This window comes from Danio rerio, chromosome 20 (assembly GCF_052040795.2).
Source record: "Danio rerio strain M-AB ecotype USA chromosome 20, GRCz13ab, whole genome shotgun sequence".
In the NCBI taxonomy this organism is placed as follows: Eukaryota; Metazoa; Chordata; class Actinopteri; order Cypriniformes; family Danionidae; genus Danio; species Danio rerio.
Genome location: NC_141040.1, coordinates 54,439,618 through 54,465,000, shown reverse-complemented (window position 1 = coordinate 54,465,000; position 25,383 = coordinate 54,439,618). Strand labels below are relative to the sequence as shown.

The 25,383-nt window shown below is 35.4% G+C and overlaps 3 protein-coding genes across 7 annotated transcripts in view; 1 reads left to right on the top strand and 2 right to left on the bottom strand.

Annotated features, from left to right (window-relative positions):
* Window positions 1-25,383, bottom strand: part of cpsf2 (cleavage and polyadenylation specific factor 2) — a 495,879-nt gene that overhangs the window by 223,071 nt on the left and 247,425 nt on the right. The window lies entirely within an intron of this gene.
* LOC147832348 (uncharacterized) overlaps window positions 1-25,383 on the bottom strand; it is a 298,807-nt gene that overhangs the window by 186,767 nt on the left and 86,657 nt on the right. For both annotated transcript variants that reach the window (XM_087299007.1, XM_087299006.1), the window contains exon 3: window positions 23,657-23,828. In XM_087299007.1, the coding sequence (XP_087155133.1) occupies window positions 23,657-23,726 (70 nt within the window). In that variant the 5' untranslated portion in view covers window positions 23,727-23,828. The remainder of the gene's footprint in view (window positions 1-23,656; window positions 23,829-25,383) is intronic.
* tmem121ab (transmembrane protein 121Ab) overlaps window positions 1-25,383 on the top strand; it is a 119,238-nt gene that overhangs the window by 31,168 nt on the left and 62,687 nt on the right. Inside the window, exon 2 of one of the 3 annotated variants that reach the window (XM_087297736.1) lies at window positions 13,681-13,797. The exons of the other annotated variants lie outside the window; for them this stretch is intronic. The gene's annotated coding sequence lies outside the window, so the exon portion shown is untranslated. The remainder of the gene's footprint in view (window positions 1-13,680; window positions 13,798-25,383) is intronic. 3 annotated transcript variants of the gene reach the window in all.

Here is a 25,383-nt window from a genome sequence, read left to right as displayed (position 1 = left end):
AACTATAAGAGCAACAATGAATAAGTGCTGTAGGCGAGTTACAGGTGTGTAAAGTGTAAGAAGCAAAGCATTAGTAAAACTTTTTTTTTTTTTTTTTTTTTTTAGTACAGTACAGTTTTTAGTTGTTTCTTCAAGAGAGCCAGTGACTCTGCGGTTCTGATGCAGTTAGGGAGTTCATTCCACCAACTGGACAGATTGAACGCAGGAGTTTGGGAAAGTGATTTCTTCCCTCTTTGGGATGGAACCACGAGGCGACGTTCATTCACTGAACGCAAGTTTCTGGAGGGCACATAGATCTGCAGAAGTGAGAGCAGATAAGAAGGAGCAAAGCCAGAGGTGGCTTTGTAAGCAAACATCAGAGCTTAGAATTTGATGCGAGCAGCAACTGGCAGCCAGTGCAAACGGATGAGCAGCGGAGTGACATGTGCTCTTTTAGGTTCATTGAAGACCACTCGTGCTGCTGCATTCTGAAGCAGCAGAAGAGGTTTGATAGAGTTAGCTGAGAGCCCGGCTAGTAGAGAGTTGCAGTAATCCAGTCTGAAGAGAACAAGAGCTTGAACAAGGAGTTGAGCTGCATGTTCAGATAGGAAGGGTCTGACTTTTCTGATGTTATAGAGTGCGAATCTCCAAGATTCTAGTTCTAGAAATGTGGTCAGAGAAGTTTAGTTGGTCATAAATCGTTACTCCCAAGGCTTTTTCACCATTTTGGATGCAGTAATGTTTGCCCTGTCTATCTGGATTGAAAAGTTATGGTGTAGAGTCGGGTCGGCAGAAACTTCAAGCATTTCCGTTTTCGCGATAATAATAATAATAATAATAATAATAATAATAATAATAATAAGTGTAATTTAAGCTGCTGTGTTTCAGCAAATTTTATTTTGACATATTTTGGGAAAATGCTTTGACAATTTACACTCAATACACTCTGGGCAAATTAACTGTTCTTTGTTTGGGGGTGTTTTTGCCTTATTGACTTCTTTTATGGTTAATTTTTTTGATTGCAAAGCCATGACAGCATATAATCATGCATTCTTGATTGCTTCTGGTTTTCCCTGTTGGAAAGAGGTCAGATTTGTTGTTTTTACTGTTGAACATCAGTTACAGTGCAAATTATTTAAAATATTTGTATATTTAGTATATAGTATGTAGCGAATTTAGCTCAATTTATGAATATTAATGATCAATAATAACAAGTTATTATCAATCATGAATATTCAGAATTAATTTAAGCAATAAATATAACAAAGACTTCTCCCGCTCGTCTGAGTGGACTTTGTAACCAGGGTCGGATTAACGTAAGGGCTAGGTGGGGCTGAAGCCCCAGGGCACACGGAAGAAGGGGGCCCTTGATTGACTGATGAATTCATTTGTGCTATGACACGGGAAACACCTCTGTGTTATGCTTTCTCTCGTTGATAATGTGAAGTATTCCTTTCGGTTCACTGCTGTTCAAAAACAGTGACGACGGTGCTAAACTGAGGCTTAGAGTGGCTGTAGCCCAATCAGAATATTAAATAGCCCTGCATGTTTTAGTCACCCATAAAGGTCATCAGATGTCCCAATTTTCCCAGGACATTCATATATTTCAGCACTACCACGAGAACCATCAAGTCAAAGGTAGGCTAACCAAATTCAATCAGTCTTCGTCATTGAGACACATGCTTGTACATGCAGTAACAAGAGCTGGGATAGGCGGACTCATGGTGAATTTTAGATAATATTAATTAGTAAAATATTATTAATAATAACAACAATATATATATATATATATATATATATATATATATATATATATATATATATATATATATATATATACAGTTGAAGTCAGAATTATTAGCCCCCCTGAATTATTAGACCCCCTGTTTATTTTTCCCCAATTTCTGTTTAATGGAGAGCATGTTTTTTCCAACACATTTCTAAACATAATAGTTTAAATAACTTATTTCTAATAACTGATTTGTTTTATCTTCGCCATAATGACAGTAAATAATATTTTACTAGATATTCTTCAAGACACTTCTATACAGCTTAAAGTGGCATTTAAGGGCTTAACTAGGATAATTAGGGTAACTAGGTTAGGGTAAATATGCAAGTTGTTGTATAACAATAGTTTGTTCTGTAGACCATCGAAAAAATAGCTTAAAGGGGCTAATAATTTTTCCGTAAAATGTTTTTTTTTTTTAGAAAATTAAAAACTTCTTTTATTCTAGCCAAAATAAAACAAATAAGACTGTCCAGAAGGAAAAAAAAATATTATCAGACATACTGTGAAAATTTTCTTGCTCTGTTAAACATCATTTGAGAAATATTTAAAAAAGAAAAAAAAAATTAAAAATTAAAAAAAAAACTTTTTGTCTTTTTTTAAGCAAGACAATGATCCAAAGCACAACCAAGGAAACTCTCAAATGTTTTCAGAGAAAGAAAATCAAGCTGTAGAATGGCCCAGCCAATCACCTGACCCGAATCCAATAGAAAATACTTAATACAGATCAGATTTGATAAACGAGACCCACAGAAGCATCAAGATCATGTTCAAGTATCACACCTGAGCAATGCATTTGACTTCATTCTCCACATGAGAGGTGTCTTTACGCTGTCAGCACTCAAAAAGCCTTTTATAAAAAGTATTAAATGCATTTGAGTACTTTAGTGCTTTCTCCTTTTGTCATTTCATTCTTGTTACACACAACTAGTAACTAAACTTTGTATTATTACCAAAATCTGGTTCAATTCCATGTCAGCAGCTCCTTTAGAAATATTATTCCTAGCGAAAAAAACAACATGACGTGTTCAATACTTATTTTCTCCCTGAACTCTGGATGGAACTGCATTGAACTACAGTATATGCATCTGCTAGCGTGTGATTTAATTGGAGCTCAGTCTGCTGTGTCTGTATAAGGTGAAGCCGAGGTTATCCAGTCTCAACTTTCAACAAAAACCAATAATCCCAACGTCTGCAAAATCCAGCAGATGAGAAAGCCACCGGACGTCGCTCTGAGGAAAACACACTCCCGCGAGCTCCTCTTTAAACAGATAAGAGTCTTTTATAATCCGTAGCAGCGACACGTATGGATCCGTCGCTCTTATAATGCACTTCCTGCGTAAAAGGTCAACGATACTCACGGGGATTTATGAAAAGCATTACGGAAGAGCATTTGTTCGTGCTCAGGTCAGCTGGTCGGCATTAACGCGTGTCCCGAATGAAACGTTTTATCGAGTTTTTGCGCCTGTGATGTAAATGAACACGCTGTCAGTCGTGGCCTCGGGGTCAGAAACACATTCTGTCCTCTATTGGCTTGACGAGGCTGTGCTAATTAGCTAATATATATATGGAAATGATTTATGTAAGCAGGACAGCATGGATGTAGAGAGCTGTGAAGGAGGATTTGCTCTGGTTATGTGTCCTTTATGCATGCGTGGCTTTTCCTGGATGAGTTTTAATAGTGTAAGACACTATTTTTCCTAGGGTAAATATGGATACATTTCAAAGAGAAATTAAAGGGATAGTTCACCTAAAAATGAAGATTCACTCACTCTTGACTTTTTCCAACACCTGCACTTTTCTTCCTTGTGTTTTTGTCTTATTTCTTGTCCAAATATCAACACATTCTTAAATCAAGAAGCATTTGTCGATTGATATTGATATTTATTAATTGGGATGAACCCCTTGAGATGTACCATGTCATTTTTCAAGGGGGTCCTACAATTAATCAATCACAAAATAACAGCAGAAGAAGACAAAACATAATTTGTACAACATCCAAAAAAAACATGACATAACAAAAATTAATAAATAAATAAATAAAAGAAAGTAAAAGAAAAGTAATTAAAAAAAGAAAGAAAAGAAAAGAAGGGAGAAAAGAGGGGGTAGTATACATACACATATAAATACGTAAAAATATTGTATACAGATCAGTAAATCAATCACCAAATTAATAATAACATCCTCAGGAAAAACAAGTACAATCCAAAGTAAAATATGATAGCAAAGTCTGCTTAAAGACCTTAAATGATGGAATGGATCGAACACAGCCACAGCCATATCACCATGCAGCCCAAGACCGGTTACTCACTGAAGCTAAGCAGGGCTGAGTCTGGTCAGTACCTGGATGGGAGACCACTAGGGAACACTAAGTGGTGTTAGTGAGGCCAGCAGGGGGCGCTCAACCTGTGGTCTGTGTGATTAAAGTCATACTGAAGGGACAAATGAATTAGTGAGATCTGACACATATGACGGTATCATCAGCATAAAGTTGGACACAACACTTATTGAGAATTAACAGTAAATTATTAACATAAATAGAGAAAAGAAGTGGTCCTAGTAATAAACCCTGAGGAACACCTTTTCTTTTGGACAAAAAAGTCAGAATTAAACCCATTTAACACTATACATTGTTTTCTATTATGCAAATATGCGTTCAACCACATAATTGCAATTTACTTGACAAGCAAAAAATATTGTCTTGTTTTAAGAAATAATATGTCACAATTAAGTGAGTTTTATTCAGTGGTGGAAAGAGTACTGAAAAATCACTCAAGTAAAAGTACCATTACTTGCCTAAAAATGTAAAACAAGAAGAGTAAAAGTATCTGTTGTAAATATTACTCAAATTATAAGTAAAAAGTAGACCTGTCAAAAGTACTCAAGAGTAGTGAGTATTACGCTGTAAACAGCTGATGCATTTACACGTGATTTGTGGATGTGCATGTGTAAACGTAACATTCTGTAGTGCATCTAGTTATTACCCAGCAGGCATAACGTCATAAGACACTAATATTAGGTTAGATTTAGGTTGTGATGTGAAGAGATAAAAATTCAAGTCTAGCCAGTGTCTGGGGACAGCGTTATTTTGATATCTAATGCGAATTAATTTTAGGTTGTTAGAACGTGACCAAAACTCAATGTTGAGCCAACATCTTAAACCAACTGATTCATTACGTATGGCAACCAAAAATCCAACATCTGATAGATGTAAATATAAGCTTCAACGATGTCAAAACATGACCTGTATTGTCGAATAAAATAATAATCTAGGCTAAATAAAATTAAAACTAAATATTCAGTTTCAGAGAAGCCTATTTTAAGATGTTTTTCTTGTTTCGCCGGTCAATTACAATTTAATTTGATTTTATCAAGTAATTTGTCAAGTAATTTAATCAAGTAATTTATTCACAACAGCACTGAACATGTTCCCAGATTACCTTGACAGAACAAACTCAGTTGGAAGGGTGAGAGAACTCAAAACTCATTGTGAGAATGGAGATATCTGTTTAAATATGCCAGCTTCTAAGATAATTCTGGATCTGAATGGATGTCATCGCCAGCAAAACTAAAGCCAAAACATTTCTTTACCCATCTCTAGGGCCAGACAGAATCTGCAGATATTTTTTGCTATTTCTGCAGAAAATTTTGGTAAAAGTCTGCGGATTTCTGCGGAATTATTTTGGGAGTATCATAACTAAAACCTTAATATATGAACAAAAATATGTGTATCTTTTTAACTTTTATTTAATGTTTAAAATGCAAATCCAATTAGATTCACTTTATTTGGTAAACATAAAACTTTATTTGTCTAGTAAAAGACAGAAAATATTAATGTACATAACATGTATCAACAATCAGATGAATATTTTCACATTAGTCAGTAATATTACTGAAATTAATAAAAAAAACTGAATAAATATATATTTGCACACATTTACTCAAGTAAATAAACAGAATTAATGTTGGGCTAAAAATCTGCGCAAATCTGTGGAAAATCTAGAGTTGTTTATTTTCATGCGCTCACTGTCTGCATCGCTTTAACATGCAAATCAGGTAGTGACACAAACACGCCCACAAAATTAGCGTTAATCAAGGAGGAGGGCGATACCATAGAGAGAGCAGAAACGATGCATGACCCTGCACACACGAGCATCTGCCAGATCTACACTGTATGAAAATAGGCTGGGTTTCACACAATCAATTTGTCTTGGGGCAACATTAAGGAATTAATGGTGCGGTATGTACAGTTTTGACTCTTCTAAAGCATAAACATATCATAACATGTTTGCAGATAAGCATTGTACATAAATCAGATGAACATGTTCACATTAGTCAATAATATTACTGAACTTAATTTAAAAACTGAATATATATGTATATATATATATATGCACACATTTACTCAAGCAAATAAACAGAAATAAACAGAATTAATGATCGGCTAAAAATCTGCGGAAATCTGCAGAAAATCTGCGTGCGCAGATTCCGGATGGGCCAAGCCATCTCCCACAATGCAAGTTCATTCGCACTTAAAAACACACAAAAACACACCTTCACTCTTTCTCATTCTTTTTTATTATTATTTGTCAATATATCATAGTTTATACTGTTTAAAAATCCATTTAAATTATGCACAAAAATAAGTAAATAAATAAATAAAAAAAGCAGCATTTATTTGCGCCCTCTCTAGGTAGGTATAAGCGCAGTGCATACAGCTGTACGGCTGCAAGCACTACTGGGTTAAATTGAGTTTAATTAACTCACTGTGGACAACATACCGCTTGGATATCGATGCCGCTTAAACTAAATGAAATCCAATTATTTGTTATTATCAACGCGTTGCTTGCCATGTGTTGTTGATGTAAGATTGTATTCAGTTTGATCGGAATATTCATATTGATTATAATGAGCGCGCGAGCTGTCACCGCACACACACAAACACTGTAGCACGGGGGAGAGGTCAGAGGTGAATCCTGTCATAGGGGCTCTCGACTAGCCGCTCATTCTGTCTTTATATTCTGCTCTGTGTTTGTTATCTATGAAATGAAAAAACTTTAGTTAATACAAATCTGGTCTATTTTAATGGCTGTAACAGTATTAGTTGTTTGGCTGGAAAAAAAAATGGGCTTTGGGTCGGACTCGGGCCAAAAATTTTGATGAGCTGTTGGACAAGGGCCGGGCTACAGCCTGTGCATCTCGGGCTAGGGCTGGGCTAGGGCTTAGATTTAAGGCCCGTGCAGGGCTCTACCACTCTGAGCTCCAGTTTAGCACCGGCGTCATGGTGTTTGAACAGCAGTGAACCGAAAGGAATACTTCACATTAATCGACGAGAGAAAGCATAAAGCTAAGAGGAGTTTCCCGAGTCATAGCGCAAATTAATTCTAGCCAATCAAGGGCCCCCTTCTTCCATGAGCCCTGGGTCTTCAGCCCCACCTAGCCTTTACGTTAATCCAGCCCTGGACGCGTTAAAATGTTCAAGCATAGACCAGTTTGCAGTAAAAGGTTGGAGACCACTGGTTTAAAGTGATATATTGTCATGGTTGGTGTTGCAAATTATTGCACAAAATAATAATACCAATACATTTCTTATTATTTTACAGACTTGTTTCTCTTTATATTATTTATTATCCATTTTATTATTTATTAACATTAAAATGTCGATAAACTCACTTTGTTAAACTGCACAGTTGGAATTTCAACATCAGAAATGGTCAGAGCAGAGATCAACATCCCATAATGCAGTTCCCATCCGGAAATAAACAAAGTGAATCACAAAATAAGGACACTGTTAATTAACAGATTATTTTTAACAGTGTAGCTAAAACTAAACTTGGCTCTGAACGTAAACACACACCCACGATGCACCCTTCCACCATTAGCATTGCTGTTGGCATCATTGTTTCGAGTGTCTCCAGAGACTACCTTTATAAGCAGCGTACAAGATAATTATGGCAGGAATAATAACAGGCTGAGTGTTGTTTGAGGATGGTGTCTGCAAGACGTCGAACTTTAGCTTTGTGATTTCATCAGCACCAAGAGAAGAGCTGTAATGTCACAACACGCTGGAGGAATTAATTGTGCTCCTGCTAGAGTTGTTTATTTTCATGCGCTCACTGTCTGCGTCACTTTAACATGCAAATCAGGTAGTGACACAAACACGCCCACAAAATTAGCGTTAATCAAGGAGGAGGGCGATACCTGGAGAGAGCGGAAATGATGTATGCCCCTGCACATACGAAAATAGGCTGGGTTTCACAAAATCAATTAGTCTTGGGACAACATTAAGGAATTAATGGTGCGGTATGTACATTTTTGACTCTTCTGAAGCATTAACATATTATGATATGTTTGCAGATATTTAAGAAACATGCTAAATAAACATTCTTGTTGATCTGAAAATGAATGCTGAAGTCAGATTCTGCTTTGGAAATGTGCGTTACGTGCCAAAACGCCTGTCTTTGGCATTGGGTGGATTAAAAGGACCAAAACAGTTTAGCCAGTCACGCTCCATTTACACAGGGCGTCAGCGTCAACACTTAACTGAAGGCGTGTCTGAAGTTGGGGCTGAAGCAATCGTCATAAAAGCATCAGCCAATGAAATTCAGTCAGCAATATGCCACTGTCGAGCTGGTGTATTTGCATACAGCGATCTGATTGGCTGACGCTTATGGCACTATTCATTTTCATAGAAACCACCTCAATAATCTATCACACAAACTAATTAAAGTGACATTACAGTGTCAGGTGGAAATGACACTGATACTGTGCGACAGCAATATTTTGTATAAAAAATTATATTGATAATAGTCTCACATTAATAACTACTAAATGTTTACATTATTTCACCAGTGCTTAATTAAGATACATTAATAGAGACCAGATAAATAATATTTTAAAATGTTATTTTCATTGTTGAAGTTTAAAACTCTGGGTGTGCGACAAGGTGAAAACAGTGATTTTGACACCTAAAAGAAGGTTGAATATCATGAAAAATATATAATAGAAAGCTAGTAAACTATTCTAAAGTAGGTTTTATGATTAGTTTGACAAAGAAAGAGGAATTTGAATTAGCCTTGGAGGTCACTTGAGCATATTACTCTTACAGAGATTGTGATGTTGTTTGATGCCTAATTGGCTTTTAATTGTTTAAATTAAACTTACTGAATAATATTAAAGACATGTTTACACCATTTCTGTATTTTAAAATCTCGGCAACAGCTGGAGGTTTGTAGTCCACAGCATGTTGCTGCAATGTTTACAGTGCTGGTCCGATACTTCCAACATGTTCTCACTCCCAACTCGTCATATACTGACGCTTGGTCAGGAACCCTCGGCGTAAGTTATTAACGCACAGGGTACCCCTTTAGCGTCATATTTACTCGTGCAGGGATTCCCTATAGAATCTATACTCCCTATAGACGGCTGAGGCATCATATGGAGACGCTGGAGACTCGTCTAATTACCAATAAAAAATAAAAAATATGTCATTTTTGTTTTGTTCATGAAAAGCGTCTGTAAACTGGGTCGAAACAACTGTAAGATTAAACTTCGGTCCATGTGACATCCCTTCACGGTGAGTTAAACGCCGCTCTGCTATTGGTCAAACTGCATCAGCGCTGAGATATCAGATGAGTTCAACTGTTAACAATAAATGGTAGGTTAATGTAACGTATAACGTATTACGTATATAACGTATTTTTTAATGGAGATTAGTTGGTGTTGATAAATATGTTATCATTTACTTTATATTTAATGAGTGAAATTATATTCGGTTGCCCAGTTTAGGGCAATTATGACAAAAAAAAACTTTGATTCATTCATATTATTTATTATTTTTTACAAAAAAAAAAAATTACATTTCAAGTACTAAGTTTAAAAATATTTTTAGCTGATCTTTTTATTATTAAATTGTTCATTGAAGTTGGGGTCATTGTATGTCGCGATCTATTTTTTACAGTCTATGGTCACGATCCCAAGGTTCATTGCGATCCCAAGGTTCACTGCGGTTTTCCACTCGGTAAGTAAAAAGTAAACAAATAAAGACGATTTCCTGATAAAGTATGTACTGTAAACTAGCGACATTATCTAATTACATCAAGTTCATTTATTTATAAATATAAAAATATTTTTCCCACATATAATGTTGGTCATGCATAGCTCAGAACAATATTTACATTTTAAGATGGGGAACAGTGTTCCCAGAGCATATTACTCTTACAGAGTTTGTGATGTTGTTTGATGCCTAATTGGCTTTTAATTGTTTAAATTAAACTTACTGAATAATATTAAAGACATGTTTACACCATTTCTGTATTTTAAAATCTCAGCATCAGCTGGAGGTTTGTAGTACACAGCATGTTGCTGCAATGTTTACAGTGCTGGTCCGATACTTCCGTGTTTCTTCCCACCGCAGCCTCACTTTGGTTCTTTACAATGGCGGCAGCGTGAAATAAGCGGCTTGAATCTGCCACTATGCTGACACACAGGCATCTGTAGCTCCGCCCTCTTTAAAAAAAAAAGAGCAGTCTCATTTGAATTTAAAGTGACAGTAGCCAAAATGGCACAAATAGAATCAAAGCCAGTTTCAAAGAGTTATTAAACCGGATTTGTGTGGTATTTTGAGCTGAAACTTCACACATACACACACTCCAGGGACATCCGAGATACATTTTAAATGTTGTAAAAAGGGGTATAATAGCTTTTCTTTAAGCAACATGCAAAAAAATGATTGAATTATTGAGTTAACTTGACTTATTCACTTTGTGAGCAAATAAGCTCCGGTATTTGCATTTTAATAAAATAATAGCACGGCATCATATATTAGGAGATCCCATTTTCTGAATAACAATTAATCATCTTGCTATATCCATCAGTGTGTGTGGATGCATCTCTGGTTAGACGTGGTGAAATATCATCACTGATGTGCGTGCTGGTAGTTCATCACGACATGGCAGAAATCAATGGCATTGCGCTGAAGTCCGCCGCGTCATTTATCATGGATTTCTGACTGAAATGAGCCGATTTAATCAGGCGGCGGCGGGTTCGCGTGCATGAATGTGCATTTGTCTCAGAAATGCTGAAGTGAGACGCCGCTGCGATGATGGACGATTTGTTGGTGTCAGTTCAATTGTGTGTAATTGGCCGAGTCTGTGACGAGTTTTTTTTTCTGCTGATTGTCGGCGCATGTGTTTATCTCATCATGTTATTCTGCTCCTCTGCTAATAGGAGGAGCAGAATAACCAACAACTAATCTTTAAACTCAAATATCTGGCTTTCATGTCATTTAGTTGTGTGCTTGTTAACGAAATACCCACAGTTTGACTGTTTATAAAAGCCTACTTCGTTTATTCAGTCTATTCAATGTGTTAACTGTCACTTCAAATTGCAATAATTTGTTTCATTTAGGGGTGGCACCGTGGTTAGCCATCACCTCACAACAAAAAGGTTGCTGGTTCGAGTCCCAGCTGGGCAAGTTGGCATTTCTGTGTGGAGTTTGCATGTTCTCCCTGTGTTAGCGTGTGTGCTCCGGTTTCCCCCACTGTCCAAAGACATGCGCTATAGGTTAATTGTGTAAGCTAAGTTAGCTGTAGAGTATTAGTGTAAGTGAGTGTGTATGGGTGTTTCCCAGTACTGGGTTGCAGCCGGAAGGGCATCCGCTAGGAGAAATATATGCTTGAATAATTGGAGGTTCATTCCAGGAACTAAGCAAATTAAAAATGAATGAATAAGGGAAATGAAAATCGGATCAATTATTTAATAAACATGCAACAAACGTATTGCAATGTAAATAGTGTAACAGTATAAATTAAATGCAATTGCAGTATAATGTGTCATTTACTAGTTTTAAAACTAAGACATTTACTACAAAGAGTAAAATTAAACAATGAATACTGAAATATTTCATTTTTATTCCAAACTTCAAAATTTTGAAATGCTATTCGGAGATTAATTACTTAAGCATGCAACAAATTGAATACTATAATGTACTAGTGTTACAGTATACATTTTTAATAGTTTGCATGACATTTTGTGGCATCACGGTTGCGCAGTGGGTAGCATGATCGCCTCACAGCAAGATGGTCGCTGGTTCGAGCAGTTGCAATTTCTTTGTGGAGTTTGCATGTTCTCCCCGTGTTGGCATTGGTTTTCCCCAGTTTCCCCACACAGTCCAAACACATGCGCTTTAGGTGAACTGAATAAACTAAAAGTGGCCGTAGTGTATGTATGAGAATCTGAGTGTATGAGTGTTTCCCAGATTTGGGTTGCAGCTGGAAAGGCATCAGCTGTGTAAAACATATGCTGGATAAGTTGGCGACCCTTCATTAATATAGGGAAGAAAATGCCAAAAAGAAAATGAATGAATGACATTTTGCTCCACTTTAATTTTAGTTCAACTTTTACTTATTTAGTTTATTTATTTATTTAAATTTATTTAAATATATTTGTTTAAATTATCTAATTAATTTGTTTATTTAAATGTATTCATTTGATTACTTAAATGTATTTATTTATTTTAACTTATTTATTTTTTGTTCATTTAATTTTTTTATTATATATTTGTTTGTTTGTATGTTTATTTAAATGTGTTTATTTACTTATTTATTTAAATGTATTAATTATTTGTTTGTTTGTTTGTTTGTTTGTTTAGTTAAATGTATTTAGTATTTATTTGTTTGTTTATTTAAATTTATTTATTTAAGTTTATTAATTTATTTAAGTTTATTTATTATTTATTCATTTGTTTATTTATTTAAATGTATTTATTTATTATTTATTTGTAATTCATTCATTTATTTACTGCGTGTGAATGGGGTTCATGAAGTCTGTACTTTGTTTTAATTTTAGTTTTATTTAAAATAATTGAGATAAGAATTGTTTCCCTTGGTAAATGGTTGAAATTAAAAACGTTTTATTAAAGCGAAATCTAAAGTAAAATAAAATAAGACTCCTTATGTTTTATTCATGAAATAAAGCTAAAAATGAAAACAATTCCTACAAAAAATAAGTTCATTCATTCATTTTCTTGTCTGCTTAGTCCCTTTATTAATCCGGGGTCGCCACAGCAGAATGAACCGAAAACTTATCCAGCAAGTTTTTACGCAGCGGATGCCCTTCCAGCCGCAACCCATCTCTGGGAAACATCCACACACACACACACACACACATTCATACACTACAGACAATTTAGCCTACCCAATTCACCTGTACCGCATGTCTTTGGACTGTGGGGGAAACCGGAGCACCCGGAGGAAATCCATGCAAATGCAGGGAGAACATGCAAACTCCACACAGAAATGCCAACTGAGCCGAGGATCAAACCAGTGACCCAGCAACCCACTTGCTGTGAGGCGAACGTGCTACCCACTGCGCCGCCAAAAAAATAAGTTTATTATATTATATTAGTAGTAGTAGTAGTAGTAGTAATAGTAGTAGAAGTAGTAGTAGTAGTAGTAGTAGTAGTAGTAGCAGTCGTAGTAGTAGTAGTAATAGCATAAGTAGTAGTAGTAGTAGTAGTAGTCGTAGTAGTATTTCCGTTAAATTCGGTTTTAAATTGAAAAGCATTTCTAATCTGAATTTAAATTTTGAATAAATTAATTTAAAAAGAACTGAAATTAAATTCATTAGAATGACTTGGAGGAGTGATTTATAACAATATATCAAATAAATAAGTTCAAGTTGTATTGCACTCACAATTTAGCTCACTGGCTTTGATATGAATGCTTATGTGCAGATATTTATGTTCATTCATTCATTTATTCTCCTTCAGGGGTCATCCTATAAAACTATTCCGGCATACGTTTTATGCAGTGGATGCCCAGTACACACTCATACACACTCATTCACACAAACACACACTATGGTCAATTTAGTTAATCCATTTCACCCATATAGCACATTTGTTTGGACTGTAGGGGAAAACCGAGGTACCCGGAGGAAACCCACACCAACATGGAGAGAACATGCAAACTCCACACAGAAATGACAACTGGCCCAGCCAGGACCTGAACCAGCGACCTTCTTGCTGTGAGGTGACAGTGCTAACCACTGAACCGCCGTTATATCATGAAAAAGACCTAAAAAGAACAATTTGTGTGTGATTTATGTTTGCTTAAAATGAGCAGAAACCCTAGTCACCTCTTAAATTGTGTCTGCAGCTGAATAATGCTCATTGAATGTTTTGCGAATGTCATCAGCCTGACTGTGCCATAACAACCGGCTCATGTTTCATCTGCGGCTTTCAGCAGGAGCAAATTATTATTATAAATACACGGGGAAAAAGTATTAACAGCCATAATGATCTAATGGCTCAGTTAGTCAGTTCCTGGGGTAATGTACATAATTGATGATTTGCGGAGAGAACATTTTTAATCTCCAGATCCGTCTGTAGATTCAGAGATCAAAGCTGTCGCCTTCCTGAAGATCTTCCCTGGCGAAGCTCTATACGTTTTAGCAACCTGATCATTTCTTAAAGCACAACAAAATAATTCAGTTGTCAAAATGTTTGCAGCTGATATAGAATTATATATATTTTTTTACTTTATTTTTTTTATTATTGTTTATTACTTGATGTTATTGATTTTGTGACTGCTTTACTATTTACTATTATTAAACATTTACACTTGAAACCAGAAGTTTACACTTTAAAAAATAGGAACATAACCATTTTTTTTTTTTTTTTTTTAATGATGGTAAATCATACTTAACGTTTACTATTTTAGGTCAGTTAGGATTACCTAAATGATTTACATTTGCAGAATAATGAGAGATTTTTTTTTTAATGTCTAGACAGTCAAAAGTTCACATACTTTCCTTGGTAATTTTTTAGCTTCGCTTTTAAACTGTACAACTTTGGTCAAATGTTTTTGGTAAACTTTTACAAACTTCTCACAATAGTTTGAAGGAATTATGGCCCATTCCTCTTGACAGAATTGGTGTAACCGAGTCAGATTTGTCGGCTCTCTCGCTCACACAAGCTTTTTCAAGTATGCCCACAAATTTTCTATAGGATTGAGGTCAGGGCTTTGTGATGGCCACTCCAATACATTCACTCTATTGTCCTTAAAGCACATTTTAACTAATTTGGCAGTATGCTTAGGGTCATGGTCTGTTTGGAAGACCCATTTGTGGCCAAGTTTTAATTTCCTGGCTGATGTCTCGAGATTTATCTTTGCCATGATGACAGTAAATAATATTTGACTAGATATTTTTCAAGACACTTCTATACAGCTTAAAGTGTCTTTTAAAGGTTTAACTAGGTTAATAAGGTTAACTAGGCAGGTTAGTGTAATTAAAAATTAGCTTAAAGAGGTTAATAATATTGACCTTAAAATGGTGTCTAAAAAACTAAAAACTGCTTTTATTCTAGCCGAAATAAAACAAATAAGACTTTCTCCGGAAGAATAAATATTATCAAACATACTGTGGAAATTTCCTTGCTCTGTTAAACATCATTTGAGAAATCTTTAAAAAAAAAAATAAATAAATAAATAAATCAAAGGAGGTTTAATAGTTTTGATCTCAGCTGTATGTAGTTTTGGATTAGTTGTGTGTTTGAGTTGTGCATTTGCATCAGTGATTTGCAATAAAACCTAACAAAAACAATTGAATTGTAATTAAATAATTTGATTCTACAATGTTTAAAACAATAGGCGAGGCAGTGGCGCAGTAGGAAGTGCTGTCGCCCCACAGCAAGAAGGTCACTGGGTTCGAACCTCGGCTCAGTTGGCGTTTCTGTGTGGAGTTTGCATGTTCTCCCTGCCTTTGCGTGGGTTTCCTCCGGGTGCTCCGGTTTCCCCCACAGTCCAAAGACATGCGGTACAGGTGAATTGGGTAGGCTAAATTGTCCGTAGTGTATGAGTGTGTGTGTGTGAGTGTGTGTGTGTAAATGTGTGTGTGAATGTTTCCCAGAGATGGGTTGCGGCTGCGTAAAAACTTGCTGGATAAGTTGGTGGTTCATTCCGCTGTGGCGAACCCGGATTAATAAAGGACCTAAGCCGACAAGGAAATGAATGAATGAATGAATGTTTAAAACAAAATATTGCACACAATATTAGATCTGTGCCTTTAAAATCAAGCAAACGATTGCCATGACGTAAGAAATTAAAGTCTGTAACAGGATGGTGGTTAATTTTAGCATCTTCAAGTCTAATTTGAGACACTTCTAAATCTCTAGAAGGACACGCATGACACTACAGGCTCTTTCTCAGAGGAAAACATCTGCGATCTGACTGAAATCTATAGGAAAAACAAATATGTACACAATATGTGGAGTGTCTGGAACAGATAAACATCTGATGTTCTCCCATATGGCAAAATATGAAAATCTGTCAGTCATCTGTGAGTATGTGCGCATTTGCGATGTATTCCTTATGTGATGAGGACCAAATGTCCCCCACAAGTATAGCAATACCCGTAATTGATGACCTTGTGGGGACATTTGTTTGCCCTTATAGGGAAAATGTCTCACACCGAAGGAAGTATTTTAAAAATGTAAAACTGCAGATTGTTTCCTGTGAGTCTTGTTTTAGGGGTAAGTAAATGCAGTGTGTACAGTATAACAAATCTTACATCAATGGGAAGTCCCCATAAAGATAGCTGTACAAGTGGAGTGTGAGTGACTTTATTTGATAATCAAAAGCTCGTAACGGAAATGGGTCGGCATTTTCAGTGATTTCAATGAATTTCTTTGCATTCAAAACATCTAAACAATTTGCAAGCATATCTAAAAACGTTCTCATCCACATTTAAACGGTTGAAAATGTTAAAAATGATCTAAAACAAACTTTAAGCAAACTTTTCAAGCTATTTTCTTTTGGCATGACCAATTTATTGGCAAAATCTCCCACAGATCACTGGTGCATCAAGACATCATTACATGTCAGCAATGTTTTGTGATGATCAAATGCTCTGTCGGTTTTGCAGGAATGCACAGGGAAAACTGCGCACATTAACATTTATTTTTAGCTATCTGTGGAAATGAAGACACATAATGATTTTAAAAATCTGCACAATAGTAAAAACTGTTTTCTAATTTACCCACATGGGACAGCATCCAATTAAATCATTGTTTTGCAGGACAAAATGTGAAATCTCAGCGTGGACAAGACCAAGATATACACCCAAAACTAAGAATTCAGAATTATTAGCGCCTCCGTATATTTTTGTTGAATTGAATAGAGAGAATATTTTTTCAACACATTTCTAAGCATAATAGTATTAATAACTCTAATAACGGATTTCTTTTATATTTGTCATGATGACAGCACATACTATTTCACTAATGTTTTTCAATATACTAGTATTCCAGAAGGATCTCACGAGAAAACGTAAGTATTTTACATTTTGCCAGTGTAGTGGCTAATTCAGCGAGTGGCGAGTTTAGTCGTACGAAATTGTACGTTTTTAAAAGGGAGGCGTGGCATCCAACCACACCCCTAAACCCAACCGTCATTGGGTGATGAGCAAATCGTACTAAAATGTACGAATTAGCTCGTACGTATTCATACGAATTAGCCACTAAATGAAAAAGTTCCGAATTGCCATGAGATTGTGTTGAGTATTCAGCTTAAAGTGACAAAGGCTGAACTAGGTTAATTGTGTTATCTACTGTACTGTATGTATGTTAGGGCAGTGGTTGAACCCCTGGGTTCAATTGGTACAGGGATCAATTGGTACCGGGCCACAAAAGAAATCAATAATTATTATTTTTTCATTATTATTTTTTCAATATTATCCGAGTCTGAACAATCTTTTATTCTAAAAAAAAAAAAAAAAAAAAAACTTTTATTTTGAAAAATGAGTGCTGTGTGAGTAAAAGTAGCTGCCATAAACTCAAAGTATGAGTAAAAAGTAAATAAAACACCTTAAAAAATACAGTTCTTCCTGCTTGTGTGTGAGCTGGGGTGTGTTTTAATGCTCTTGTTGTTTTCGCTGTAGTGATCATGTCCTGTTAGTGTGCTGGGTGGAATGCAAAACTGCTCTCTGTCTGTTTCTGGAGGATTAATACTAGAACAAGTCCACTGTGTTTCATGAGGACGAAGCAGAGTGTGTTTCAGAAAGACGCTCCATCTGTGAGCATGTGCAGATTGTGCAAACAATCAAATAATCAACGCAAACATTACAATCAACTCCAGTAACACAGAGACTAAATTAATAAGTGGATTTAATGCAAATTCCACAAAAACATATTTCTATTAATAACATGAAGCTTTTTTAAAAGTGTTTATAAACACAATTCATAATCAATGCCTATGAAAATGAATTCATTGCATTTAAGCATTAGTTTTTTTTACAAACATTGTGTGTGTGCATGTGTATGTGGGTTTACATTATTGTATCAAATTATATATTTATTACGCATTTTGAAAATGATTCCTTATTGGCTACTTGTATATATAACATTTTTAATGTAATGTAATTAGTTAAATATTTTTGTTTTTTATGTTTTTTATTATACATTTTTACACATTTTTCTATACTTTATTTTTAGTTTATCATTTTTATTTTGCTTTAAGCATTATCAAATTTACAGCAAATGTAAGTAGATTTCTTATATAAAATTATACAAGTATATTAATCAAGTAACCAATTAATTTATGATTTATAAAGTTATGTGTTTGAGTAAAACAATTTTTTTTTACTCAAAAATATTCTGCAATATGCTGATAAAATATATTCAAAATATAAAATAAAAAGATTATCATTTGGACAGCACAATAATAATTATTATTATTATTGTTGTTATTATTATTTTTTGTTGACATTTAAAACAATTTTATACATTTTATATACTTTATTTAGATTTTAGCATTTTTATTTTGCTAAATTTTCAAATGTACAACAATTTAAAGTAGATCATTTTTATTTTATTCAATAATGTTACATTTTTAACACCTATAATCTTTTCATTTACAGTATTTTTACAACACATTCTGCAACATTTTTATAGATATAGACAATTTTATATTGCTTTTAGCATCATCAAATTTACAACAATTTTAAGTAGATCTATTTTTTATATTATCACGTTTTATAATTATAACACTTTCATTTACAGTATTATTTTCAACACTTCACAATAAGGTTGCGTTAGTTTTTAATATTAGTTTGTAGTTTTTTATTATTATTATTATTGACATTTAAATTTTTTTATACATTTTATCTACTTTATTTGTATTTTAGCATTTTTATTTTGCAAAAATTTCAAATGTACAACAACTTAAATAGATCGTTTTTATTTTATTAAATAATGTTAAATTTTTAATAACTATAACCTTTTCATTTACAGTATTTTTGCAACACATTCTGCAACATTTTATTGACTATTTTATAGGCTATTTTATATTGGTTTTAGCATCATCAAATTTAGATATTACATTATAATAATTACAACACTTTCATTAGCAGTATTATTTTCAACACTTCCCAATATAGTTGCATTAGTTTGTAATTTTATTAGTTTTTAGTTTTTATCAGTATTTCCTAACATAAACAATGAAGAATACATCTATTACTGTATTTATTCATTGTTGTTAACATTAGTTACTAAAAATAAAGTCATTAATAGTTATTTCTTGTTAACTAATAGTGATTAAATTTAACAAGCACAACTGTGAATTTTAATAATGCATTAATGAATGTTAAACTATGAATAATAAATGCTGTATTGTTCAAAAATAAGCAATATCATATGAGTAGCAGTGCAATGTGGCTGTATATGGGCACTGGTGGGAGGCATGTGTAGGCTCGAGGCCACAGGCCGAGTTCCTTAGTGCCCCACTAGCGACAATATGCAGCCATAATCACACTGCTACGAATACAACAGTTTAAAGACATGATCGTGTGTATAAAAATTAAAATCTAACTTGGAGAGTCTCAAAAATCCTTTAGTACAAGGAACTACTTTCTCCCGTCATTCATTCACATCTGCAGCTGAAGTCAGAACAGCAGAAACCATTACTAATTCACCAACGTCACTTCAGAGCTAGTGTTTGAGTGATTCTCTAGCGTAATGTCTAAAGTGATGACAAAACAGCTGATTTTGCTGCCATATTAAGATTATAAGGCTGAACAGCATGAAATGCCATCAGTCTACAGAGATTTCCCAGTATTTCTCTGCTGCAATTGGGAGATCACAATAATTAACCCAGAAAAAAGCCAAAGCAAAGCAAACACTAGCAGATTACTATAGTATAAATACAGCAAATACAAGAGACAGAGATCGACTTACAATGTTACTTACCTGTTTTATAATGATTTGATAAGCTGTAGTTTAAAATACGAAAAGAAAACGCTGAATTTTTATCCCCTAGGGACTTATTATGCAGTCTCTATTACCATCTTGTGTCGGTCATCCATCAATTTCTTTGCTCTGCTCATTAACAGACTCATGGCCGCCCTCATGCTGAATCTTAGAAATGATAAATATTTAAAATAGGCACTTTCCTTAAAAATAAACTGCATAGTTGAAATGTAAACAACTACATTCTTGCCTAAAAAAGCCTCAAAAGTACATGATGTTGTCCAACAGCTGCGATATTTGTCAAACTGTAGTGCGTTTATTGATCTGCTGTCACTCTAATACGGGCGGAGTAATACACAAGGGTGAGGAGGCCATACGAGTACGGTTATTGCAGAATATTGCATGGCTATCAGCCAATCAGATTCGAGAACCAGACAGAACTGTTATACAAACACTATTAACACACTAACTAAATAAACAAAACTGAAATAAAATAAACATAAAAAATAAAATAAATAAATACACTAATTAAGAAGCGTAAATGTGTTATAAAAAGTGATCATTTTAATAGTATCTGGGTACAATTGTATAATTATTGTACAATTGAAACAATACAATAAAACAACATAAGACTCATACGTTTTTTTTTTTTTTTTTCTATAAATCCATCAGCATATCCTGTCTGCACTTTCCCAAGGCGATTCTTTCCCTGAATATCCTGTTTTACTAGTAAAATACATCACATTTCAATAGCGGTGTTTCATGTTGACATGTTGAGCGTGTCTGCCTATAAAGTCATCTTTCAGTTCTATGCTGTTTTTTCTTCTTCTTTCATCTGAAGCTTTTCAGTGGCACTCGTTCCCTCATTATGCCTTTGAATCCGGAGAAAAGCAGAATCTGCATTGACTGAAAGCACGTCAGCTGTCAGAGATTCGGCATGTGTGAAAGTGTGTGTTGGTTTGACAGGCAGAGTCTCGCGCTCGTCACGTGCACGAATGCAAATGAGCAGATAATTAACGACTGACGCCTTGGATAATTATCGAAAACAAAGACGGCGTGTGAGCCATTTAATGAAGCAGCACAGCGGTGAAAAGGCCTTGCCTGAGAAAGACTCGCACATTGATAGAAGAATTTGTCTAATTGATTTATCCCTACAAGGGTGATTTTCATAAAACCTGTCAAAAAGTGTTTGTGTCAGAAATTATTTCTTAATACTATAGGGAAACAAAATACAAAATTATATAAAGCAGAGTGTAAAAAAGTGTTTGCCCCTAAATCGAATAACTAGTTGTGCCACCCTTAGCAACCGCAATCAAGTGTTTTCCAGATCTAGCAATCAGTCTGTTACAGCGCTGTAAAGGAATTCTGGCCCATTCTTCTTTGCAAAAGTGTTTTAATTCAGTCACTTTTGAGGGTTTTCATGCATGAACTGCCTTTTTAAGATCCTGCAAGAGCATCTCAATTGGGTTCGGATCAGGGCTTTACTTGGCCACTCCAAAGATTCCATTTTGTTTCCCTTTAGCCATTCAGAAGTGGAATTACTGGTGTTTTTGTATGATTGTATTGCTGCAGAACTCAAGTTCCCTTCAGCTTGAGGTCACTGACAGATGGCCAGACATTTTCCTTCAGGATATTTTGGTAACCAGCAGAAACCATAGTTCCATTTTGTTCATAGCAAGTCTTTCAGGTCCTAAAGCAGAAAAACAGCCCCAGACCATCACAGGTTACTGTTGGTAAGATATTCCCTTTTCTGAAATGTGGTCTTACACATATGCCACACATAATGTGACACACATCCTCCAGAAAGTTCCATTTTTGACTCGTCTGTCCATATAGTATCCTCTCAAATGTCTTGAAGATCATCAAGATGTTTTCTGGCAAAACCGAGATGAGCCTTTATGCTCTTTTTTTATGGTGGAGTCATGAACACTCTCCTTAACTGAAGCAAGTGAGGCCTGCAGTTCTACGGATGTTGTTGTGGGTCTTCTGTGACCTCTTAGATGAGTTGTTGCTGCGTTCTTGGGGTAATTCGCGTTGTTCAGTCACTCCTGAAAAGGTTCTCCACTGTTCCATGTTTTTGCCATTTGTAGATAATGGCATTAGCTGTGGTTCGCTGCAGTCCCAAAGCTTTAGAAATGGCTTTATAGTTTTCTCCAGATCTCAATTATTTTATTTCTCATGTGTTTTGATTTTTTTTTTTTTTATCTCAGCATGATGTCTAGCTTTTGAGGATCTTTTGGTATACTTCACTTTGTTAGGCAGGTCCTAATTAAGTAATTTCTTGATTGCAAACAGCTGTGGCAGTAAGCAGGCCTGGAGGTGGCTAGAGAAATTGAACTCATGTGTGATAAAACAGAGTGTAATGAGTTGGCCAGAAAGGCAATGGCCAAAATAGGGACAAACAGGAGAATTAAGAAAATCCAAAAGCGTAGTCAAAGTTGTCACCGACTCGGTCCCAGTCATTCCCCTCACTGGCCAGCAGAGGCCTCCATCCCCGGACTTCTAAGCATTACATCATCCACCTAAACTGATTGTGCACATACCTGAACTGAATCCTGTTAACGACCCACGCTCCCTATATAAGCCGCACTCAAACACCAGTTCATTGCGAAGTCTTGTTCAGCCACGGCCAACATTTCTGAGCGTTGTTCCCTGCCTGATCTCCTGTGCACTGTTTGACCCCGCCTGCCACTGATCCATGCCTGATATATCACCCTGTGTCTGTCAGCCGCCAGCCCCACGACCAATATTGAATGCTGTTGATGTGAGTTCGCACTTTAGTGCGTGTTGTATGTATGTGATTGAACTGTGTCTATTAAATACTGCAAAATGGATCCCTCCGTGTCAGTCTCCTCGTTACAAAAGTACAGGTGAATGGTCAAGACAGGCGGCAAAACATCAAAAAACAGTAAACAAGGCAAGCGTCTAAAACACAGCAAGGCTAAACAAGGAGAATTGCTCACTTACAGCTTACTAGACTCAGCAAAGTGTGTGTGAGTGAGGTGTATTTATAATCCCACTGTGTGTGTGTAATTAAGAGGAATCAGGAACTGGTGTGTGCGTCTGTGTGTGTGCAATGACTTCTGGGATTTGTAGTTCATTAAAGTGGCATTTAATAGTTCTCCAGCTATCTGCACACGCTAGATCGCTGGTGATCGTAACAGAGTTAAAAGATGTTTTAATAAGGGGTAAAGGGGCTCTATCTCACAGGGGATTAGGTTTTCCCTTAATAATAAAATCCTTAATTTTACAACTGAATGATTGTTATCTTGACTAATGTTTAAATTTGTTTGAGGATCTGAAACAATGTGTAACAAACACGCAAAAAATAAGAAATCAGTAAGGGGGCAGAGTCTTTTTCACACTAAGGTATACATATACAGATTGTGAAACTAAATGATATATGATTTAGGTAGTCATGTTTGAGTAAAAACATTTCTTATTTAATAAACTGCAAATAATATTTACTACACATTTGAAATAAAAAGATTCTAATTTGAAACATTTTTATTTTTTTATTTTTGCGTAAATGACCCAAAAAAAGATGCTATTTCTGTAAATAGGTGCAAATCTTCAGAGGGAGCTTCAGGACGTTCTGCTCATCAGTCGCCGGTCAAATGCAAATAAATGCACATTAGATCACTCACCCCAATTCATCCTTGAGTTTCTTTTCAAGCCGCCGTATTTCCAGTTGAGGAGAAACAGCTGCGCCTCCATTATCAGCGTCTGGCCTGCGTTTCGCTCTCCTCCTCCAGACTTTGTTCTTCTGTTCAGATATTTTGGTCTAAAGTGAGTGCATGCAAGCAGAATCCACTGTTCCTGCATGTGGAAAAAAGATCAGTAAGCCCAATTATTTTCTATTAATGGTGGAAAGAGCACTGCAAAATCATACTCAAGTAAACGTACCATTACATGCCAAACATTATATGCAGGTAGAATAAAAGTATCTGTTGTGAACAATAATTAAAGTAAAAAGTAGCCTTTCTAAAAGTCTAATTTAGTGCCACTGGTGCTCCGCTAAGGATGTAAAAAGCATTAAGGGGTACACCAAAGGCACACATAGGTATGCATTGGGCCACACCATCTATAAACATTTCATACTTAACAACCTTGAGGTCTACGGACACCATCAGCGATGTAAGGCATTTGTTCTTGTTGCTTAGGGAACACACGCATGTTCTGTAGGCAACGTGCGCAGTTCAAAGCATCCGGTGTGCAACTCCTTTCAGATTAATCAATACACATTATCGTGTTTATCAAATTTGCTTACACTAATTGTTCTAATGTGTGGCTATATTTTACAAGCAAGGATTCTGAGACACCATTGTAAAGCAGATGCTTTACAAAACGTGCATGTAAGAAGAAAAACACGTCAAACTTGATGAAACATTTGAGGGCGCATGGAATCAACTTAAAGGCAGAGGAATGCACTGTCTTTGACAGCTTGCGACATCATCTGGCACTTTCACTGAATATGTTTAAGTGGACAAGACAATACTCTGATTAAGAGTCGGGTAAACAGCCATTTTTGAAGTGATGGCATCACGAAATGTGGAGGGTTTTTCTTTCCATTCAGTGTGCGGTATCAAATTCCATTAAAGCAACATTCTTCAACCGGCCCTACTTAATGCTTGCATCAAATACCTCAGTTTGTCACAGGTAGTAAGCTAATGTATTGTTAATTGCATAATCCAAACAAACTAATGATCAAAAGAAATATATTAATGCGATTCAGTTCAAATATATAAAATATTTATTGTGGTATACTTTAAACCAGGGATTCGGTGGGCCTCCGCGATCCTGCAGGTGGGCCAGGGAAATTAAATAATTATAATTTTTGGACTTCATTATAATTATGCTGTATTAAAATGATCGAAGTAATGCACTTTCTTCAGTTCTCTGATTGATTACTTCAATCTCTGTGCAAAAACAGCCTCATGATTGCATCTGGAACTAGTACACGCATGCCTGTTCATTCAAAAACTATGCGTTAAGTGACTAAAAACAGATAAGATAAACTTGCAGAAAAGCTTCAGGCGCGCTCTGGCAGAGCTGTTCACAGTTCCTTTCAGCGATATCCCAATAATATTTCGCCACAAACTCAACCGCCATCCGATCGACGCATTCCAACAGATTGAGAGTGTTTTACTGTATTTTCCATTTTTCTGTATATTTATGAATAGTAGACATTTAATAGTAGATATTCAGACAGTTCAGCTTAAAGCAGAAGCTGCTCTTTTGCAATCTCCCTAATGAACTGAGGTTCTCTTTGAATTTTTGTATGTTTTTTTAAATGCATAAAAGTAAATATATATAATATATGTGTATATATATATATATATATATATATATATATATATATATATATATATAT